This window comes from Haematobia irritans, chromosome 3 (assembly GCF_050003625.1).
Source record: "Haematobia irritans isolate KBUSLIRL chromosome 3, ASM5000362v1, whole genome shotgun sequence".
NCBI classification, from domain to species: Eukaryota; Metazoa; Arthropoda; class Insecta; order Diptera; family Muscidae; genus Haematobia; species Haematobia irritans.
This window is the reverse complement of record NC_134399.1, coordinates 197,505,226-197,527,232: the sequence shown is the minus strand read 5'-3', so window position 1 is coordinate 197,527,232 and position 22,007 is coordinate 197,505,226. Positions and strand designations below refer to the sequence as shown.

Below are 22,007 nucleotides of genomic sequence, written 5' to 3'. Positions count from 1 at the left end.
TCTCCAGCGATTTTCAGACATTTTACCATATATGGATATGGATGCACACAACTTGCGCCACATGCCCGTTTTCAGAGAATTTCTGAGTATATGGCATGGCATGTGTGAGTAATAAGCCCGCATATTGTGAGATACACTTGCAACCTCACATAGATACAAAATTTTCGCCGATAATGATTATTCTCTATAATAGTGCTCTCAGTTTCTCTTCAGAGCTATACTTCAAAGAGCCGGCTCTCAGTTTACTCTTTTGGGCTATAAAAATACATCAGAAAACATGGGCGAGTCATTATGTGTGAGAAAGAGAGAGGGTTTTAAATTCTACGACAATACAGTTTGTATGTTAAGAGGGGTGTTGAGCCAGAGAAAAGAATTGAAACTTTGGATAGTGTTGTTTGTGGATATTTGTAAGTTTTTTTTTTTCATTTTTGGCATTTTTCTCAGATAAGCATTCATTTCCAACATATGATATGACCATCGAATCGTCGTAAATATTTGTGGAGTGTATGATGATATTAAAGGTTTTTGTAGTAGGTTTTGTGTTTTTTTTTTGTTATTTTATACTTGGTGGATGGTGGTTTTTAAAACACCAATTGAGTGAGTGACTCAGTCCATTTTGTTGATAACATTCGTCGTTGAGGTTTTAACGTTAAGAGTTTGTTTTGTTAATATTTTCCCCAATTGAAAATATATTCGTATTTATCAAAAAAAAAAAAAAAATACGCCAAATAAGTATTCTGAATTATAAAGTCATTTGTTTCCAAAGACTTTCCATTTCCAGACAGCTAAATTCAATCGCTCTAACAGATAAGCATAGTAACGGACAAACGAAATAAATTTTCAAGTGTTTCAAAAAAAAAATTTTTTTTTTTAATTTTAATCGCGTCCGATTATATCGATTTTTCTACCATTTTCTACCGAGTATAATCGTATTGAGATTTTTTACCGAGTATAATCGTATTGAGATTGGGAAAATCTTCAAAAAATCAATAATTAAAAAAGGAAAATTTAGCAGTATATTATGGTCTACCCAATAAAATTATAGGACTGAAAAAATGTTCTTCAATAACGTTATTAAACACTTCAAAGTCAAAGCTGATATATCCACCGCTATGTATTGTTGTGCATTACCGAATGAAATTATATTTACGTCTTGGAATAATGAACTTAATGTATATGGAGTTTGGAAAAGGACTAATTTTGAACTATGTCCTTTTATGTATCGAGCCTTACTGTGTGAAAAGGATTAATTTTCACAATACATGTCTAGACTGTCAGGAACTCAAATCAGAAAATCAATCGACATGAAAAAAGTAAATCTTTATTCTTTCAAATTCTAAAACAGATTGCAGACTTATATTAATAATTGAGATCTATTCTGTCTATTCGGCTCCAAGTTTAATACCCTATGGTATTAAAAAATCTCTGCCAATAATAGCAAAAACCGTTAGAAATATTATTAAAAAACTTTATCTATAGAGTGGGTACTATGGATTTTCTACCAAAAACAAAAAATTTATTTGGATCCAAAGATTTTGACCTTCCATTAAGGATTTTGGTATTGATTCCAAATCCAACTTCAGCCATTTTTGGGAGCATTAACTCAGGTTCTGTACAAAAAAATATTATATATTAACAAAACTATTCACTTATAATACATACCAAATTTTAAAAGGTATCCCAAAGTAAATAAAAAGTTTTATTAATTAAGAAAAAAAAAACAAAAATTTTAAATCTTCAAACTATGTGTTAGGCTATATTGGAAGCTTTTTATCTTTTAACAAAAGATTCGACATCTCAGTTAATTTATATATTATTTATTTAAATTTAATTATTTAATTTGTTTAGTTGAAAGACATACGACTTTAACATCGGGATTCACATTTAAAAAATGCTTGTCCTAAATTTAATGAAAAAAATTAAAGCATAATGTACATTATGTAAATTTTTTTATTTAAAATTTCTATAATTTAAAGAAATTTGTCTTTAATATTATGTAAATTGCATGTACTAAATATTAGGTTCTATAAAATTCATGTTAGGTCAATATTTGTATGTATGATAAACAATGGGGACATATATTTTTTGGTATAAGACAACGGTTGCCACTCTTTCCAAAAATAATCTACCTAAATTTGAAGGAAATTTTACCAAAATTCTACCAAGTTTAAAAAATCTTATTTTGAAATTTTTGTTAATAAAAAAATGTTTTTCTTCGAAAGAAATGCACTTTATTTCAATACGTGAAATATTATTTATTATGATCCTATTAGGGACAATTTTTTGGGTGTAAAATATTCCATGCATTGTAAGCAGTGTTGCTAGAAGTAGGGGAAATTCCCTATATGTAGGGTTTTTTCTAATATTAGCGTCTTATAGGGACGTAGGGCCACAATGTAGGGAAATTTTCACTCAACACAATTTGCAATAATTTTTACATTTTGGTGATCCTAGATGAGGGAATTAGAAGCCGGCAAGGCTTGGTCTTTAACAATGTGTGGTAAAAACAGTTACCACTCGTGCCAAACAAAAAAAAAAATCTAACAAAATTTGAAGATTACCACAAATCTACCAAACAAATATTTCTATAGAAATTTTTGTCAAAACTTTATTCCTGTAGAAAATATTGTCAGCATTTTATTTCTATAGAAAATTTTGTCAAAATTGTATTTCTATAGAAAATTTTTTCAAAATTTTATTTCTATAAAAAATTTTCTCAAAATTTTGTTTCTATGGAATTTTTTCTCAAAAATTTATTTGAATAGAATTTATTATCAAAATTTTATTTCTATAGAAAAATTTCTCAAAAAAAAATTGTTTATAGAAACTTTTTCCAAAATTTTATTTCTATAGAGATTTAACAAAAAATTGCTATTTTTGGTAGAATTCTACCAACTGTGGCAACCGTGGTGGTAATACAAATTTATTTTCTAGGTTATATTCATTGGATTTTCATGTTTTAAGATAATAAAGTACTTAGAACCATTTTTGTTTTGTAAAATTTGTTTAAATTTAACGAAAAATATTGTAGCGAAAATTGTTTAGGAATGTATGGGAAATTAGGGAACTTTTTTTAGTCCGAATATTTTCCCTGGCAACACTGATTGTAAGTGCGTCGAATTTTAAATGCTTTATTGATTTTAGCTTGCACCAACAAGGGAATGTTAATACTTCTACAAAAAGGTAGAACTTAAAATGATATTATGACCGAAATTGAAAAAATGAAATTTTTCAAAGATATTGAGTTTGTAGAAAATTTTGTCAAAATTTTATTTCTATAGAAAATTTTGAAAAAATATCTAAATAAATAAATTATTGACAAAACTTTGTATAGAAAATTTTATTTCTATAGAATTTTTTTTTTTCAAAATTTTATTTCCAAAGAAACTTGTGTCGAAATTTTATTTTTATAGAAAATTTTGTCAACAGTTTATTTTGTCGAAAATTTTGTCAAAAGTTTATTTTATAGAAACTTTTGTCAAAATTTTATTTCTATAGAAAATGTTTTCAACATTTTATCTCCATAGAAAATTTTTTCAAAATTTTATTTCTATAGAAAATTTTGTCAAAATTTTATTTCTATAGAATTTTTTTTTTCAAAATTTTATCTCTATAGAAAATTTTGTCAAAATTTTATTTCTATAGAAAATTTTGTCAAAATTTTATTTCTATAGAAAATTTTGTCAAAATTTTATTTCTATAGAAAATTTTGTCAAAATTTCATTTCTATAGACAATTTTGTCAAAATTTTATTTTTATAGATAATTTTTTCAACATTGTATTTCTATAGAAAATATAGAAAATTTTGTGAAAATTTTATTTTTTAGAAAATTTTGTCAAAATTTTAGTTTTATAGAGAATTGTGTCAAAATTGTATTTTTATAGAAAGTTTTGTTTCAATTTTATTTCCATAGAAATTTTATTTTTATAGAACATTTTGTCAAAATTGTATTTCTATAGATAATTTTTTCAACATTGTATTTCTATAGAAAATATAGAAAATTTTGTGAACATTTTATTTTTATAGAAAACTGTCAAATGTTTTTGTCTTATAGAAAATTTTGTGAAAATTTTATTTTTTAAGAAATTTTGTCAAAATTTTATTTTTATAGAAAATTTTGTTAAAATTTTATTTTTATAGAAAGTTTTGTTACAATTTTATTTCCATAGAAATTTTATTTCTATAGAAAATTTTGTCAAAATTGTATTTCTATAGAAAATTTTGTCAAAATATTATTTCTATAGAAAATTTTGTGAAATTTTTTTTCTATAGAAAATTTTGTCAAAATTAAAAAATATAAAATATAAAAAATATAAAATATAGAAAATTTTTCAAAATGTTATCACCATTTTTGGTAGAATTCTACTAAATGTGGCAACCATGTTTGAGACATGAAAATATTTGGCAACGAACACAGTACAAAATATTCTCAGCTACTACGCGGGATTATTTTATACATTTACTAGAACAGTATGTTCTTTCCAAAATTGATTGATATGTTTCATCAAAAACTTTTCATAGCTAAGAAATATGGCGCTTCCGTTATAGTATTCGGGCAATATTGTTTCAAAAGGATAGTTTGAGTTCGCTGAAATTTGTATGTCCAAATACAATGTTGAAATAAAAGTAAAATGTTTTCCGCAATGTATCTAAATGCTACCAACCATATTTTTCCTTATTTGGCAGTAACATTATTTTGCTATATTTTATGACTAAAAGTAATGAATTTACTGATATTAATGCAATCAAGTTGCACCAAACTTAAAATTCTTCCGGTGATATGAAAAAAAAAACATGCCTCTATACATAGATATGTATGTCGTCCCACCATATCGTTGAAATTGGAAGAGAGAACAATGGGGAGAAATCAAAAATAAATGACCCAAGAGTCGTACAACAAAAGCCGGTTTTATAGTCAGAGCAGATGGCGGGCGTTGATTAAACCCGAGCAATGTTTATGGCTATGAGTCAGTGTGCGTGGCTGCATGAGAGTCAGCAAATTGCATGCATTTGTCCGGTTATACGTATGAGATTTTTGTTGTTGTTTGGGAGGGGTAAGAGACCAAATTTGAAGAAGAGAGTCGTCGTTGATGCTGATGACGACGCTACAATGAGAGCAGCTATATAAACATATTAAATATGTATGGATATGAATGTGTTGAAGCCGGCTTTTAAGGAATTAGCTAGCATATAATTCCCAAAAAGTACAATGACAATGGCCAACCGACACTTTGGAAATTAAAAATGATACGTTTTTGTTTCGAAAAACTTATTTTTGTTTTTGGTATTTCGTTCGTTAATGACTCATGACTGTTTATGGTCTTATGTGGGGAGCCATTACTTTGCCTTTTCAGCGAAAACAAAAATATCTTTCTTTTGATGTTAGACAAAAATAATCCATATATGTACCTATATTTCGGTTAAAGTTTGCCTATATTGAGTAGAAGCATTGTTAAGCAAATATTTCTTAACATTTTTATAAAATGAATTCATTCCAATTTAACACTTTTGTGTACTAATAAAAACAAACCTAAATATTTATATTTTATAGAATTTTTGCAAAATTATTGCTCATTGGAATATATATTTACACCAACTTGAGCGTATGTGGTTTACAAACGTCGAAGATAACGATATCGCTCGCATAGGCAACAAGTGTCACCGCAAATTGTTTTTGGAACAATTAATTGAAAAAAAATTCTATCTTTAATGTTGAAGTCATTTCATAGTCATACATATTTTTATCTTATCAGTTTCCTTGGTTTTTTTTGTGATTCGTGCCATACAACAGTAGTGTGACCAAGAAAGCTAGTTTTAGTCGACACAATATATTAACGGTCATTCCCGTTTCGAATATCACAATAAATTGATTTCAATTTTCCTATGTTTGTATATAGAGTCTGCATTTTAAACTATAACTGCATATGTGTTGGGATATATTTGCCAATTATTTAAAAAACTTTAATTCGAGTTCGAGATAAACTAGCAGTCGTTCTCGTTGGTGAAAAGCAAATTCTTCAGTAGATAATTCTCTCATCACACGACAACAATAACAACAATGAACAGGAATTCTTTTGTGGGAAATCTCGGCTTTCATCTGTAGAGATTGACTATCGCAACTATAATACTCTTCTTTCCCCCATTACTTTTTTATTTCATTTATTTGTAAAAACACTTCATCTATCGGTCACTTTGTTATCATGTCTTGGTTTCTATGCTATTGTTGCAATTGGTTTTCTTTTCTCTGACTCCCATTCGACCGTTGACTAAAATCAAAAATTTGCATGTTTACTTGTTGTTGTTGTTTCTCGTTTTATTCGGCTACTGCTCTGGTAAGGCAATGTTGTCAAGTTTCACTATCAGTCGACAGCAGTTCTTTTTGAAAAAGCACCTTGATTTCAAAGTTTGTGTGTGTGTTTCATGATATAAAAAAGCCTGGTGGCGTCTACCAAACGCCGTTCTATCAATCGTTTCCTTACTTGTTGCTACATATCCTGTTGGTAGAATTGAATTTTGGTGGCTTTTTATTGGAGACTATTATTGACTGCGGATCTTTTCAACAAATCTAACATCAACTTTAAAATTCTTCTAGACTATGAAAGAGCTCACAATAATTAAAACATAATCAGAGAGAATAAAAACAGAAGAGGACGAAAATTTCTCTTCTACGAAAACAACAAATGTCAACCGTATAGATGTCGCACAATGCCTGCAGCTTTGGTATTACCGACGTTACGGTCGAAGCGCTATTTTGATAAATTATTTATAAAGGCATCGGCTGTTATCATTTCAAATTGTCTGCCAAAAAATTTAATAGAATGAAAAGATTTCTATAAAAGAATATATTTTACTACACAGTATGTTCTAAATCCTATTTTCCTTACGTTTCTTAAAGCCGGCAGAGAACTTGACTGGGTGAAGCCGACGCAAACTGTATGATAATTGAGAGAAGCGCCGATAAAAACTGCATGATATTAGCGAATTTTTCCTCATGACTGCCACCTATTGAGTTTCGCTTCACAGTTTCGTCCTCTTGTATTTTTATTCTCTCTGTAAGAAATAGGCAAAGGAATAAAAGCGAATGAGGACGAATTAAAATACATAGGGGTTACGGCGGTTGCATATAAAATTTCGTGTATCCCTCCCTAAACCCTGAAATTTGATACCCATAAGGTAGTCATAATTCCACAAGGAGTTGTAATTGGTTATTTACATTTTTGTTGTCATTCGAACGACTGGTATGAACCTCTAACAAAATGTTCGCTACCCATAAGAAATGAAAAATATTTGCTCCGTCCGAGTACCCGAAAATGTTTGATATTACAAATTTTTACTGAAAGTCGTTCGTTTACTCAAAATTGCTAGCAAATTGCAGCCAGGCATTTGAGAAATAGAAAAGTTGCAAGTTTTTGTTGTATATTTTTTCCAGTAAAAACTTGCAAGACGTAGCACATTATTATCAGCTGTTTTTTAGTCATAGACAAATCATTATAGGGGCTGTTTTCTTTTAGCACTGGATACCCTAAAGGCCGGTGTGCACCTCTAGCGAAAAATTTCATTCCCATAAGAAATGCATTGCTATTTATGCTAACGAAATTTTCGGTAGCGTTCAATTTCGTAAGCTGGTACGCGCCTCTAATGAAAATAACAGGGTTGTCAAAAGCATATTTTGGCAGCAAACATTTAATTTATTACAATCATTGTAAACCCTGAAATTTGATACCCATAAGGTAGTCATAATTCCACAAGGAGTTGTAATTGGTTATTTACATTTTTGTTGTCATTCGAACGACTGGTATGAACCTCTAACAAAATGTTCGCTACCCATAAGAAATGAAAAATATTTGCTCCGTCCGAGTACCCGAAAATGTTTGATATTACAAATTTTTACTGAAAGTCGTTCGTTTACTCAAAATTGCTAGCAAATTGCAGCCAGGCATTTGAGAAATAGAAAAGTTGCAAGTTTTTGTTGTATATTTTTTCCAGTAAAAACTTGCAAGACGTAGCACATTATTATCAGCTGTTTTTTAGTCATAGACAAATCATTATAGGGGCTGTTTTCTTTTAGCACTGGATACCCTAAAGGCCGGTGTGCACCTCTAGCGAAAAATTTCATTCCCATAAGATATGCATTGCTATTTATGCTAACGAAATTTTCGGTAGCGTTCAATTTCGTAAGCTGGTACGCGCCTCTAATGAAAATAACAGGGTTGTCAAAAGCATATTTTGGCAGCAAACATTTAATTTATTACAATCATTGTGTGCGTAAAAGTTTTAAAAGATCTGTAAATAATAAACTATATATTTGAGGAATATTTGGAACATATATTAACAATTTTTAAAAGCGATTAGCTGGTTTAAAATTTGTGTACACAGCCCTGTTTTTTTGTTGTAGACTTAAATAAATTTTTGCTACCGAAAATTTCGCTAGAGGTGCATACCGGTCTTAAGCCGTGAAAGACTAAAAGAAAACAGAGTACTCGCTGCTCCAGGACATCATCCGTTTAAAAACAATAACAGAAAATAAGTGACATCTTGCATTTTTATACCCACCACCATAGGATGGGGGGTATATTAACTTTGTCATTCCGTTTGTAACACATCGAAATATTGCTCTAAGACCCCATAAAGTATATATATTCTGGGTCGTGGTGAAATTCTGAGTCGATCTGAGCATGTCCGTCCGTCTGTTGAAATCACGCTAACTTCCGAACGAAACAAGCTATCGACTTGAAACTTGGCACAAGTAGTTGTTATTGATGTAGGTCGGATGGTATTGCAAATGGGCCATATCGGTCCACTTTTACGTATAGCCCCCATATAAACGGACCCCAAAATTTGGCTTGCGAGGCCTCTAAGAGAAGCAAATTTCATCCGATCCGGCTGAAATTTGGTACATGGTGTTAGTATATGGTCTCTAACAACCATGCAAAAATTGGTCCACATCGGTCTATAATTATATATAGCCCCCATATAAACCGATCACCAGATTTGACCTCCGGAACCTCTTGGAAGACCAAAATTCATCTGATTCAGTTGAAATTTGGTACGTGGTGTTAATATATGGCCTCAAACTCCCATGCAAAAATTGGTCGATATCGGTCCATAAATATATATAGGCCCCATATACACCGATCCCCAGATTTGACCTCCAGAGCCCCTTGGAAGAGCAAAATTCTTCCCATTCGGTTGAAATTTGGTACGTGATGTTAGTATATGGTATCCAACAACCATGCAGGAATAAGAAGTTTTAAGATACCACAACCCAAGTAATTCGATTGTGGATGACAGTCTTTCGTAGAAGTTTCTACGCAATCCATGGTGGTGGGTACATAAGATTCGGCCTGGCCGAACTTGCGGCCGTATATACTTGTTAATGTATGAAATGCTCCAATTAGTAATAAATATTTACTGCTGCGAATATTTATGACACTGTACCACTTTGAATTTCTTGTTTTTTCGAGAAATTAGTCACAATAAAGTGCTATTGTGAATCGAAGAAGCGTCACTTTATCAAAATACAATCTGGCAACATCGGCGCGATGTTCTGGATAGAACGATGTTCTTGATAGTCCATACAAATGTTGCATCCAGTTCTAAAAGAAAACAGCCCTATTATCAATTGTTTACATTCTGCTCTTGTAAGGGATACATGGCAAAACTGTATTATAGACATTCAACTGGAATTTTTGTAAGATTGAATACCGTGTTATCGGCACGTAATATAAAATCCTGCTCGAAATTTGTATTTCATGTTGATAATAAAAATTTCTGTAGAGGTGTGTAACAGCTCTAACTAAAATTTCTGTTGCATGACAATGAAGCAATTTAGCCATGTGTTTTATATGGGAGAAAATATAAACAATCGATAACATTGTCATAACAAAAAAAACAAAAACTAACGGTAGTCAAAATTCGTTTGCATGCAAATAATGCAGTTTTTCAATGAATTAATATGAGCGGATATTTCATTTGCATGCCGATAATGCAGTTTTGCGTTGTATTTCACAAAAAGTATTGCACGTTATTACGTTTTTCTTATTTTAACAACCAATTTTGGAAATCTCAAAAAGGGGAGTACAATTTAGTTCAATTTTCGTATGAGCTAATTCATTTTGCCCATAACACGTATGAGCTAATTCATTTTACCCATAACACAGTCAACATCTTTTCTGTTAGCCCAATGTTCGCTACCCATATTATAAACGTATAATGTCAGTGCCACACATTTTTGGACATGTTCTTTTCTTTTATTTTGTCATGGTTTGCCTATTCGGTGCTAAAAGAGTTCTTAAGAGGGGCACTTAAGACAAAGCAATTGTACCCATAAAAAGCCAAATGGAACAAACTTCATAAAGCGACAACAGAGATCTGTCACATATGTCTATTACCTATATACATGCATGGTTTATATCAAGGTCATTCGTGGGTGCTTGCTGAGTTTTGAATATAAAACCCATATGAAAACAGCTAACAACCACAACTACCATTGTATCTATAGCTCGACAATTAAAGAGATAACGTACTGATGCTTTCTGATAATTAACTAAAGTCTACAGTTTTGTACGTATTGACAATTGACATTAATTATAACTTCGTTTACGAATACCGCGCTCAAAGTAAACACGGTTTTATATTGAACTTGTTTCATTTCACGAACATCCCCTGAACAGTGTTGCCAACTACGATGACCACCGAAGATCTTAATGAAAACGACTCCGACATTCAGTCGTCGCAAAGATAATACGTATAACGATTTCGGCTAATAAACTGAGATAATTGACATTTGGGAGTCTTTATACGTTAACTCTTTTTGACCAAAATGCCCAAGTGTCGTCCATGTGAACTTTTTCTACAAAATGTGTGATTTAATATAGACGCTTATCCTGTGTTATTCTTATCGTTCTACTTTTTTCACCACGAAGTTGAAAAATTTTCTTTACATATTTAAGTAATGTTTTAATATTTTTTCATATGTACAATCGATATATGATGACCATTCATCGATATTTGAGATAGAAGCACTGTAATAAAAATGGCTAGAATTCTAGCTAATATTAATTTCAAAATTTTTTTGGCAACAGTTAGATAAGTAGCTAAATTGGCAACACTGCCGCTGAAGAAGAATAACTTATAAAGCCTATATGACTACAACAAATCGCATTGGGCTGATGCTTAAGCAATAATAATTAAAAATATAAAGTAAGTTTTAGCATGTTATCGACTTTTGACTGCCATTGAATTTTCTGTTTGTGATGTGCCACTTATAAGTGGAGAAATTTTTTTGTGGCGTCTTTTGCCCCTTAATTAACAAAGAAAAAACTAGTCCCACTTACAACTCTTCGTTTATGGTTAAAAAATGTATGGTGTTACATTTTGCTGAGAGTAATGCCTAGAGAGAGAATAAATTACAGTTAACATTTCTTTTTACGGTAGTTATTAAATACGAGAGTACAGCACTAAATAGCAGCAGCAGCTCTGCATATTTGTTTAGCATACAATGACCTTGACAATAAGACCGCAGTTTTATTTAGATAAAAATAAAACGCTACTACGCCAAGTGCGTACTCTTCTTCTTCGTCATCATAACCATACTTGATGATGTATAGCAAAAAAAATATATATTTTATTGAGTTGGGTTTATTATGTTTTAAAGTGAAGTGAAGCACATCAAAACACGTTTCATTAATTAATTACTAATGGAGGGGGTACATATATGTTCGTGTACATTTTTTATATGGATTTTTGTTTTAAATCTTAATTATCAATGATAAACATTGACCCCAAGATACAGTTGTGTTCACAGAGATATCACAGAATTAAGTCTTAGTATATTTATTGAAAAATTAGAGACTAAAGCCATAAGCAAATTGCCGCCATCCCTCGGAGAATCCGGAGAATAATTCTGGTTGTGATTTTCCAGTTAAATCTATACAATTACTCTTGAGATCCATCACGAATAACATCATTTTTAAATAAGATCAAGCGCAAATGATATTGGTGGATTGAAAGCAAATAAATACACGAAAACATTTTTTTTTATTCAATTTTTTACAATTTTTGTTACTTCAACCAAAATAATTATATTGTCAATCACAGAATTAATTAGGATTGATAAACTGCCTTTTCTTCGGAAAAAAATGTTTTATTATTTTATTTTAGAAGTTTATTTCAGTATTTGCAATATTATATATTATGATCTCTCCTATTAGCGAACATTTATTTCCATAGAAAATTTTATTTTTATGGAAATTTTTATCGAAAATTTTATTTCTATGCGGACTATTGTCAACATTTTATTCCTTTAAAACTTTTTATCAACATTTTATTTCTATAGAAAATTTTGTCAAAATTTTATTTCCATAGAAAATGTTTCCAAATTTTTTTTTTACAAAAAATTTTATTTCTATAGAAAAATTTGTAAAAATCTTATTTCTAGAGAAAATTTTATCAACATTTTATTTCTATAGAAAATTTTTTCAAAATTTTATTTTTATAGAAAATTTTTTCAAAATTTTATTTCTATAGAAAGCTTTGTCAAAATTTTATTTCTATAGAAAATTTTGTCAAAATTTTATTTTTTAGAAAATGTTGCCAAATTTTATTTCCATAGAATTTTTTGTCAAAATTTTATTTCTATAAAAAGTTGTGTCAAATTTTTATTTCTATAGAATTTTTTGTCAAAAACTTTATTTTTATAGAAAATGTTATCAAAATTCTATAGAAATGTTTTTCAAAATTTTATTTCTATAGAATTTTTTGTCAAAACTTTATTTTCATAGAAAATTTTATCAACATTTTATTTCTATACAAAATTTCGTCATAATTTTATTTTCAACATTTTATTTCTATAGAAATTTTTTTCAAAATTTTATGTCTATACAAAATTTTATCATAATTTTATTTCTATAGAAAATTTTGTCAAAATTTTATTTCTATAGAATTTTTTGTCAAAATTTTATTTCTATAAAAAATTTGGTCAAAATTTTATTTCTATAGGAAATTTTTTCAAAATTTTATTTCTATAGAAAGTTTAGTCAAAATTTTATTTCTTTAGAAAATTTTGTCAAAATTTTATTTTTTAGAAAATGTTGCCAACATTTTATTTCTATAGAATTTTTTGTCAAAATTTTATTTTTATAGGAAATTTTGTCAAAATCTTATTTCTATAGAAAATTTTATCAACATTTTATTTCTATAGAAAATTTTTTCAAAATTTTGTTTCTATAGAAAATGTTTTCAAAATTTTATTTCTATAAAAAATTTTGTCAAAATTTTATTTCTATAAAAAATTTTGTCAAAATTTTATTTCTATACAAAATTTTGTCATAATTTTATTTTATTTTCAACAAAATTTTATTTCTACTGAAATGTTTTTCAAAATTTTATTTCTATAGAATTTTTTGTCAAAACTTTATTTTTATAGAAAATATTATCAAAATTTTATTTTTATACAAAATTTTGTCATAATTTTATTTTATTTTCAACATTTTATTTCTATAGAATTTTTTTTCAAAATTGTATTTCTATAGAAAGTTTTGTCAAGATTTTATTCCTATAGAAAATTTTGTCAAAATTTTATTTCTATAGAATTTTTTGTCAAAATTTTATTTCTATAAAAAATTCTGTCAAAATGTTATTTCTATAGAATTTTTTGTCAGAATTTTATTTTTATAGAAATTTTTTTCAAACTTTTATTTCTATAGATATGTTTTTCAAAATTTTATTTCTATCGAAATTTTTGTCAAAATTTTATTTCTTTAGAAAATGTTGTCAAAATTTTATTTCTATAAAAAATTTTGTTAACATTTTATTTCTATAGGAAATATTGTCAATATTTTATTCCTTTAAAAATTTTTATCAACATTTTATTTCTATAGAACATTTTTTCAAAATTTTATTTCTACAGAAAGTTTTGCCAAAATTTTATTTCTATAGAAAATTTTGTCAAAATTTTATTTTTTAGAAAATGTTGCCAAAATTTTATTTCTATAGAATTGTTTGTCAAAATTTTATTTCTATAGAAAATTTTGTCAAAATTTTATTTCTATAGAATTGTTTGCCAAAATTTTATTTCTATAGAAAATTTTGTCTAAATTTTATTTCTATAGAAAATTTTGTATAAATTTTATTTCTATAGAAAATTTTGTTTCTATAGAAACTTTTGTCAAAATTGTTTTCTATAGAAAATTTTGTCTAAATTTTATTTCTATAAAAAATTTTGTCAAAATTTTATTTCTATGAGAAATATTGTCAACATTTATTCCTTTAAAATTTTTTTTCAACATTTTATTTCTATAGAAAATTTTGTCAAAATTTTATTTCCATAGAAAATGTTTGCAAATTATTTCTATAGAAAATTTATTAAAATTTTATTTCTATACAAAAATTTGTCAAAATCTTATTTCTATACAAAATTTTATTTCTATAGAAAATTTTTTAAAAATTTTATTTGTATAGAAAATTTTTTCAAAATTTTATTTCTATAGAAAATTTTTTTCAAAATTTTCTATAGAAAGTTTTGTCAAAATAAAAAATTTTGTCAAAATTTTATTTCTATAGAAAATTTTGTCTAAATTTTATTTCTATAGAGAATTTTGTCAAAATTTTATTTCTATAGAAAATTATATCAAAACTTTATTAGCACTTTGTGTCTACCTTCAAAAACAAAGAAAAAAATCAACGACTATTTCTATAACCGGTTTAACTTGTTTTTTTTTTTTATGGAAATGTACTTTCCTAGACAAAATGCAATTAATTTTTTGTAGTAATATTTCTAACATTGTTCAAAAATTGAATATTTATGACCATTATTGCTCAATTGTATGATATTACAAAAATAGAAATTTTTTTCATTTCAATTAATGATTAACTTTTACTTTAACCATTTCAGTAAAATACTACAATTTACCATGTATGATCTTATAATGGGCAAAACACTTTCGAAAAAATGCAACAGTCTATAAATATTGGACGAGACATGAAAACCTTTAAAAACTGCATTGCAATGTTGCAAGTGAGTGCATCAAATCTGCTCTAACAACCATGCATGCTATTCTAGCAAATCAAACCCAAGTGTATGATGACATGGTATGGGTGTGTGTGTGTACTGTTGAATTACATTTGATTTATACTTCCGTTATAACGGAAGCGCCTTTTTATGTTGGAGCACACACTCTCTGGTATATTTATGGTGAATAAGAGAAGAGAAAAAAATGCATTCATTATTCGATTCAGGTTGTAAAACAAGAATTATATTATTTGTTGATAGCAGCGTAGTGTGTGGAAAAAAATGAGACGAAGACAAAATAATTTGATGACGTTACTTAAAGAAGATACCTAATCATGGAATTTTAGTTTGTATATACTATTTTGTAGAAGCATATTTCTCTCATTCTTTCTATTGGTGAGAATAACAGCTAATAATAACTGACACGTAATCGACACACATTCAAACAAACCAATGTTGTATACGACGAGACTATCTCCAATTTGAAAAATAACAAAATACCTCAGAGGAAACCGTTGTTTTTTTCTAAAGTTTTTTTTCATCGCCTGTTGTTTGTCTTGATAGCTGTGAATTCTATTATACTGAGAGATCTTCAGAGCGACGATTTACAAATAAACTAACAATGGAAGAAAGCTTAAGAATTTTTGTTTTCGACAGCATGACTTGTGGAAAGTAGGTTGTCATAATGGTAAGAAAAATAAGGTATGATGTACACAGGAAATAATAAACTTTTCCGTGCAGAGTAGTTCGTCTTCGTTAGAAAAATGTCGAGTAATGTTATCAAGTTTAAAATCTTCAAAAAATGTTGTTTCTATTGCCTATATTAATTAAATGTTAAATAATTATCCTTTTTATACCCACCACCATAGGATGGGGGGTATATTAACTTTGTCATTCCGTTTGTAACACATCGAAATATTGCTCTAAGACCCCATAAAGTATATATATTCTGGGTCGTGGTGAAATTCTGAGTCGATCTGAGCATGTCCGTCCGTCCGTCCGTCTGTTGAAATCACGCTAACTTCCGAACGAAACAAGCTATCGACTTGAAACTTGGCACAAATAGTTGTTATTGATGTAGGTCGGATGGTATTGCAAATGGGCCATATCGGTCCACTTTTACGTATAGCCCCCATATAAACGGACCCCAAAATTTGGCTTGCGAGGCCTCTAAGAGAAGCAAATTTCATCCGATCCGGCTGAAATTTGGTACATGATGTTAGTATATGGTCTCTAACAACCATGCAAAAATTGGTCCACATCGGTCCATAATTATATATAGCCCCCATATAAACCGATCCCCCGATTTGGCTTGCGAGGCCCCTAAGAGAAGCAAATTTCATCCGATCCGGCTGAAATTTGGTACATGGTGTCAGTATATGGTCTCTAAAAACCATGCAAAAATTGGTCCACATCGGTCCATAATTATATATAGCCCCCATATAAACCGATCCCCCGATTTGGCTTGCGAGGCCTCTAAGAGAAGCAAATTTCATCCGATCCGGCTGAAATTTGGTACATGGTGTTAGTATATGGTCTTTAACAACCATGCAAAAATTGGTCGACATCGGTCCATAATTATATATAGCCCCCATATAAACCGATCCCCCGATTTGGCTTGCGAGGCCGCTAAGAGAAGCTAAATTCATCCGATCCGGCTGAAATTTTGTACGTGATGTTAGTATATGGTCTGTAACAACCATGCAAAAATTGGTCCACATCGGTTCATAATTATATATAGCCCCCATATAAACCGATCACCAGATTTGATCTCCGGAACCTTTTGGAAGACCAAAATTCATCTGATTCAGTTGAAATTTGGTATGTGGTGTTAATATATGGCCTCAAACTCCTATGCAAAAATTGGTCGATATCGGTCCATAATTATATATAAGCCCCATATAAACCGATCCCCAGATTTGACCTCCAGAGCCCCTTGGAAGAGCAAAATTCTTGCCATTCGGTTGAAATTTGGTACGTGATGTTAGTATATGGTATCCAACAACCATGCAGGAATTGGTTCCTATCAGTCCATAATTATATATAGCTCCCATATAAACCGATCCCCATATTTGACCTCCGGTGCCTTTTGGAGAAGCAAAATTCATCCGATCTGCTTTAAATTTGGTACGTGGTGGTAGTATATGATATTTAACAACCATGCCAAAAGTGGTCCATATCAGTCCATAATCGTACATAGCCCCATATAAACCGATCCCGAGATTTGGTTTTGGAACCTCTTGGAGGAGCAAATTTTATCCGAGTGAGTTGAAATTTGGTACATTGTGCTAGTATATGGTCGTTAACAACCATGCCTAACTAGGTCCATATCGGTCTATAGTTATATATGGCCCTCAGATAAATCGATCCCCAATCACACAAAAATTGGTCCATATCAAGTTCATAATTGTATATAGCCCCCATATAAGCGACCCCCATATTTCAATTCTGGCTCTCTACGTACAAAAAGTTCATATCGATTCGTAATTATTTGTAGACTTAACTATACATAACTTTTTTTGTCTAATATATACCATGTATGGACTAAATCACAGTCTTTCGTAGAAGTTTCTACGCAATCCATGGTGGTGGGTACATAAGATTCGGCCTGGCCGAACTTGCGGCCGTATGTACTTGTTTATAACGTATTATTAAAATTTTAATTCGATTTATTGTGACAATTTGACAATTATATCTAAATTTGCAAGGTTTTTTTCACAATCAGTTTTTGTTCTTACCTCAAAAGTTTCTATATATCTGCTTGCTAACCTAACCACGAAAACTTTACCCTACCAATCTTTTCGATTTTATCGAAAAAAAACATCTTTGTGCATTCCCATAAATTTAGGCATTAAATATTAAAAAAATGTTTTTCGCGGATTAAACTGAATTTGAAACGGTAAATTTTATTTGGTAATCAAATAAATTCCCATAATTTAATAAATAAAAAGTACGGCCAAATTTCGTAACAAAAAGTCATTCAACTCAGTTTAATTAAAACAAAAATGTTTTAATGAAAAATCAAAGCAATCTCCCTTATTGTACCTAACCAGACCAGACAACCAAAAATTACATCTGAATACCTAAAAACAAATGTAGTGAAAAAAATAAAAAAATGTAATTAATTACGTTTTGCACAAAGAAGATAGAAACGAAACATGACATAATTATTTAACGTTAAATAAACAATAAAAAAACCTCGGGAATTCGTAGACATCAGATAATGCAAAAAAAAAACGTAATAACCTAGAGAATACCTGACAATAAGACAGTTGTTCCACATACTTTCTTGCACAATGGGGAATATTTTCTTGGATATGGTGGAGAGAAATTTTTGACAACACTACAGGGTGGTTCAAATATTATGCAACAACGTAAAGCGCTATATTTTTTACAATTTTATTGTAAAAAACAAAAATTGTCGAATTGTTTATTTTAGGCACGAATTATGGCCTCGAAATGGCCGACAAAGTCATCACATACTGCACGAAAATGAATCTGTGACATGAAGTTAAAAACAAACATATTGTCAATTTAATCGAAGAGAGCGAAGCCCATATCATCATTGGATTTTTCGCGTTCCTCTTCCTTCTTCTTGGCCTCACCAGCGGGAGCAGCATCACCAGTAGGAGCGGCAGCGCCACCAGCGGGAGCAGCACCGACACCGGAGCAATGTTGGTGATCAAATCCTTAACCTTGACACCTTCCGAAAGCCTTGGCGAATTCTTGAGATGATCGATACTTTGGTATTTTTTAGTGCCAATCTTATTCTCCAAAATGACTCAAGGCGCAAAAGTCCAATGGATTGGGATACGGAGATTTTGGTAGGCTTTGTACGGCAGAAGCCATTCTTGGTTGATGCGTACAGAGAGCGATGATGTTGAGTCTTTTTGGAATTTCCTTGGAAATGTTTTTCTGCCTAGGCCTCAGATGCTGCCTTCAGGACATTTTCCCCATAATATTCGGCATTTATTATCGTCGGCCGTTCTTGAGTCCTGGTGGGCAATCCAAGGTGTACATTTTCAGTTGACTTCTTTAGCAAATAAATCCAATAATTTTTTTTTGAATGGCTTCTCATAGGGGAAAAACAAATTCGGTCGGTAACTGGTCACTTTTGTGCACGCGAAGCAACTGTTTGGCTCTTTCCTGTCTAACTTTATTGAGGATCGGTATGCTACGGCACATTTAGTCCAAACTTTTTTTTCTTAAATTCTCGCAATATGTTCAGCTCGCGACTAAGTATTCTATCACTGCGGTGTAGATTTCGATCAAATCTGGCCTTCCCTTTTCAGACCGTTTCTGGAGAAACAAACGATAGGTTAGATTGTAGAGGATGACAACAATACTTGGACCACTATAGGTCCATTGTGTTTCCTCAAGATACCTAACCTAACCTCAAGATAATTTTTCTCAAAATCTTCTTCCTGAATTTATCTCCATCTTAAAGTTGCTCAAGAACATCCATTTATATGTCTTCCTTGAAGTTACTTAACATAAAACATCTAACCATAGGCCCTGTTGAAGGCGAGTATATTCTTAAAGCTAAACTTCCGCAGATCGGTGAGAGCCCGAGAGAAAAGAGAGCCTAGTATGTTGTTTCCCCCAAATAATAATGTTGGACACTGCCACGGGAAGTGGTACGAATCTTCTTCTGGTCCAGACACCATCTGCAAATGTCATCATCTTTGAGACCAATTATTACCATATGTTTTCCTTGGTTTAATGTGCAGTTATAATTCCAATTAAAGGTATCAACTCCTGTCTGTTCATTGCCATCAGAATTTGGCAATTTCTACGTTTCTTTTCGTCCCACATATCAACTTGGCTTGCTCTCAATCTTCCGAAGAGACCCAACGTCCTCGCCATAGTTCATGATATTTGAGATGAATACTGACAAAAATATGAAAACCGAGGACAAAAAAAAAACAACGTTCGCAAGGACTTTATTCCTTCCGTCGAACTGAACGGACGTGCTTTTTATTCAATTTCATCGTCATAAGTACTTATTACGAATTTCAAGTGCGGTGGTAATGCAGCGAAATTCAAAGTCATCAAGAGTTATTAGTCGACCTGTAGACGGGTTGACAGTTTGCGATACTTTGACAAGTCGAATATTCCCTAAAGTAACGATATGAGGGGTAATCCCTCAAGGATTTAAGGAACGTAGAAATTCCTTGCTTATCCTAAAGAAATTATGATCTGTCCGACGTAGTCCGACTAAGCAAAGCAATTCCTTAAAATGGGCGCAAGGAATTCTTGAAGCTGGGAAAAGGGAAAGATCGCCGGATGAACTGCCATCTTACAAGATCGTTTGCCTCAGTGGCAAAAACAGTCTTGTGATGGCGATTGTTAGCAGGGAAGCAGTGGACTGTATTCTTCCAAAGCACAAGGGGGAAATTGAGAATGCTTTGCCTGGCGTCTACTCACAGGTGTTGGAAAAGTTTCCCGGCCCAGATCCTTGACACCAAGAGGGTGATTGGTATCAAGGACGATTTAAGCTATTGACATTTGAGGACAATTGGTAGATCTACTGTTTGGTAGATTGGTAGAATTCTTGATGTTTTGGTACATTTAACAAAATATTCCTCTCCAACTAAGATGTATTTCATAAATAGAGATACAATTTTGTCAAAATATTCTATAGAAATAAAATTTGACAAAATTTTCTATACAAATAAAATTTTGACAAAAGATTCTATTGACAAAATTTTCTATAGAAATAAAATTTTGCAAAATAATTTTTGAAAGATTTTTGGTAAAATGTTCTCCAAATTTTGGTAGATTATTTTTGGCTTGAGTGGCAACCGTGGTTCCGAAAGGTATCCTCCTTTCTTCTCATTCTTCCAAACTTGGTTAATGTATTTCGGCTTATCGTGTAGAACATGTTCAGTCGTCATGTAGTCCGTCTCTCTATAATGCTCGCCAAGAAGTTCTGCAAACAGTGCCTACGCTATAGTTGTATTAATAAATTAAGGGAAATCCTCTGAAAATCGTCCTATGCATTTGCCGATGTCGTTGGTTCAATAAAAATCAATTTCAGAGAAATTACGATCAAATTTAATTTGTAATTGTAATTAAAATGATGAAATGATGATTTCTAGCCCAATGTGCAAGATTGAAATTACGCTTTAATTTTTTCACTTGGCTGAAATCAACACCACCGCCATCGTCATCATAACAATGGGAGCAAATTTTATTCTACGAATGGAAACTATACCGGTGCTTCTGTTTTTTTTCGACTTTGTTCTCTTTCTCAAAACCTGTTTCGATTGAAATTGGCTATATGGAGTCTTGGTAATTTTCAAATATTTACAACAATAACAACGACAAAGTAACCGTAAACCTACACAAATGTTGCTTGATTGCAGGTTGCACTCTAACGACATCCCATTATTGTTGTTACCACCACATATGTTGGTCGCCGGTATGGTTGGTTATTGACTCTGATGTATTTCGGTGTTGTTTTTACAAAGAAATTATCAATTGCAACACGTTTGAAAGTTGCAAACAACTAAAATGGTGTAGAATGTGTGTATTGGACAAAATTATCATCTTCATCATAAAGAGATAATCGGATAACATGAGTAAAGACAAAGAGGAGACTGTTATCATTAGCAATACCAGCACAATGTCAAGTCAAAACCATGTGCAGCAGCATCCCCAGTCATAGACAGCTTGGAGCTTAATAGGTAGCAACCACGGTTACCACAGTTGGTTGAATTGTACCAAAAATGGTAAATGGCAAAATTTTCTAAGAAATACAATTTTGAGAAAATTTTTCTATAGAAATAAAATTTTCCCAAAATTTTCTATAGAAATAAAATTTTGGCAAACTTTTCTGTAGAGATAAAATTTTTGCAAAATTTTCTATAGAAATAAAATTTTGGAAAATTTTCTATAAAGTTAAAATTTTGGCAAAATTTTGGAAAATTTTCTATAAAGTTAAAATTTTGGCAAAATTTTCTATAGAAATAAAATTTTGGCAAAATTTGTATA

At 30.6% G+C, this 22,007-nt stretch overlaps 1 protein-coding gene and 1 pseudogene across 1 annotated transcript; one reads left to right on the top strand and one right to left on the bottom strand.

The window, feature by feature from the left end:
• Positions 1 to 31: 31 nt before the first annotated feature.
• On the top strand, positions 32 to 15,643 carry LOC142231370 (uncharacterized). Its single transcript, XM_075301981.1, has 3 exons — positions 32 to 108; positions 214 to 407; positions 14,895 to 15,643. Exons 1-3 carry the CDS (start codon positions 32 to 34, stop codon positions 14,927 to 14,929), a joined length of 306 nt encoding a protein of 101 aa, XP_075158096.1. The 3' UTR covers positions 14,930 to 15,643.
• A 2,887-nt stretch (positions 15,644 to 18,530) lies between these two features.
• On the bottom strand, positions 18,531 to 18,860 carry LOC142231369 (uncharacterized; annotated as a pseudogene).
• Between the last annotated feature and the right edge of the window lie 3,147 nt (positions 18,861 to 22,007).

Coding starts and splice junctions, on each gene's coding strand:
- LOC142231370 (XM_075301981.1), top strand. CDS start 32: ATGGATATGGATGCACACAACTTGCGCCACATGCCCGTTTTCAGAGAA. Junction 109..213: donor ATATGGCATGGCATGTGTGA/GTAATAAGCCCG, acceptor GTTTCTCTTCAG/AGCTATACTTCAAAGAGCCG. Junction 408..14,894: donor AGTGTTGTTTGTGGATATTT/GTAAGTTTTTTT, acceptor TAACCATTTCAG/TAAAATACTACAATTTACCA.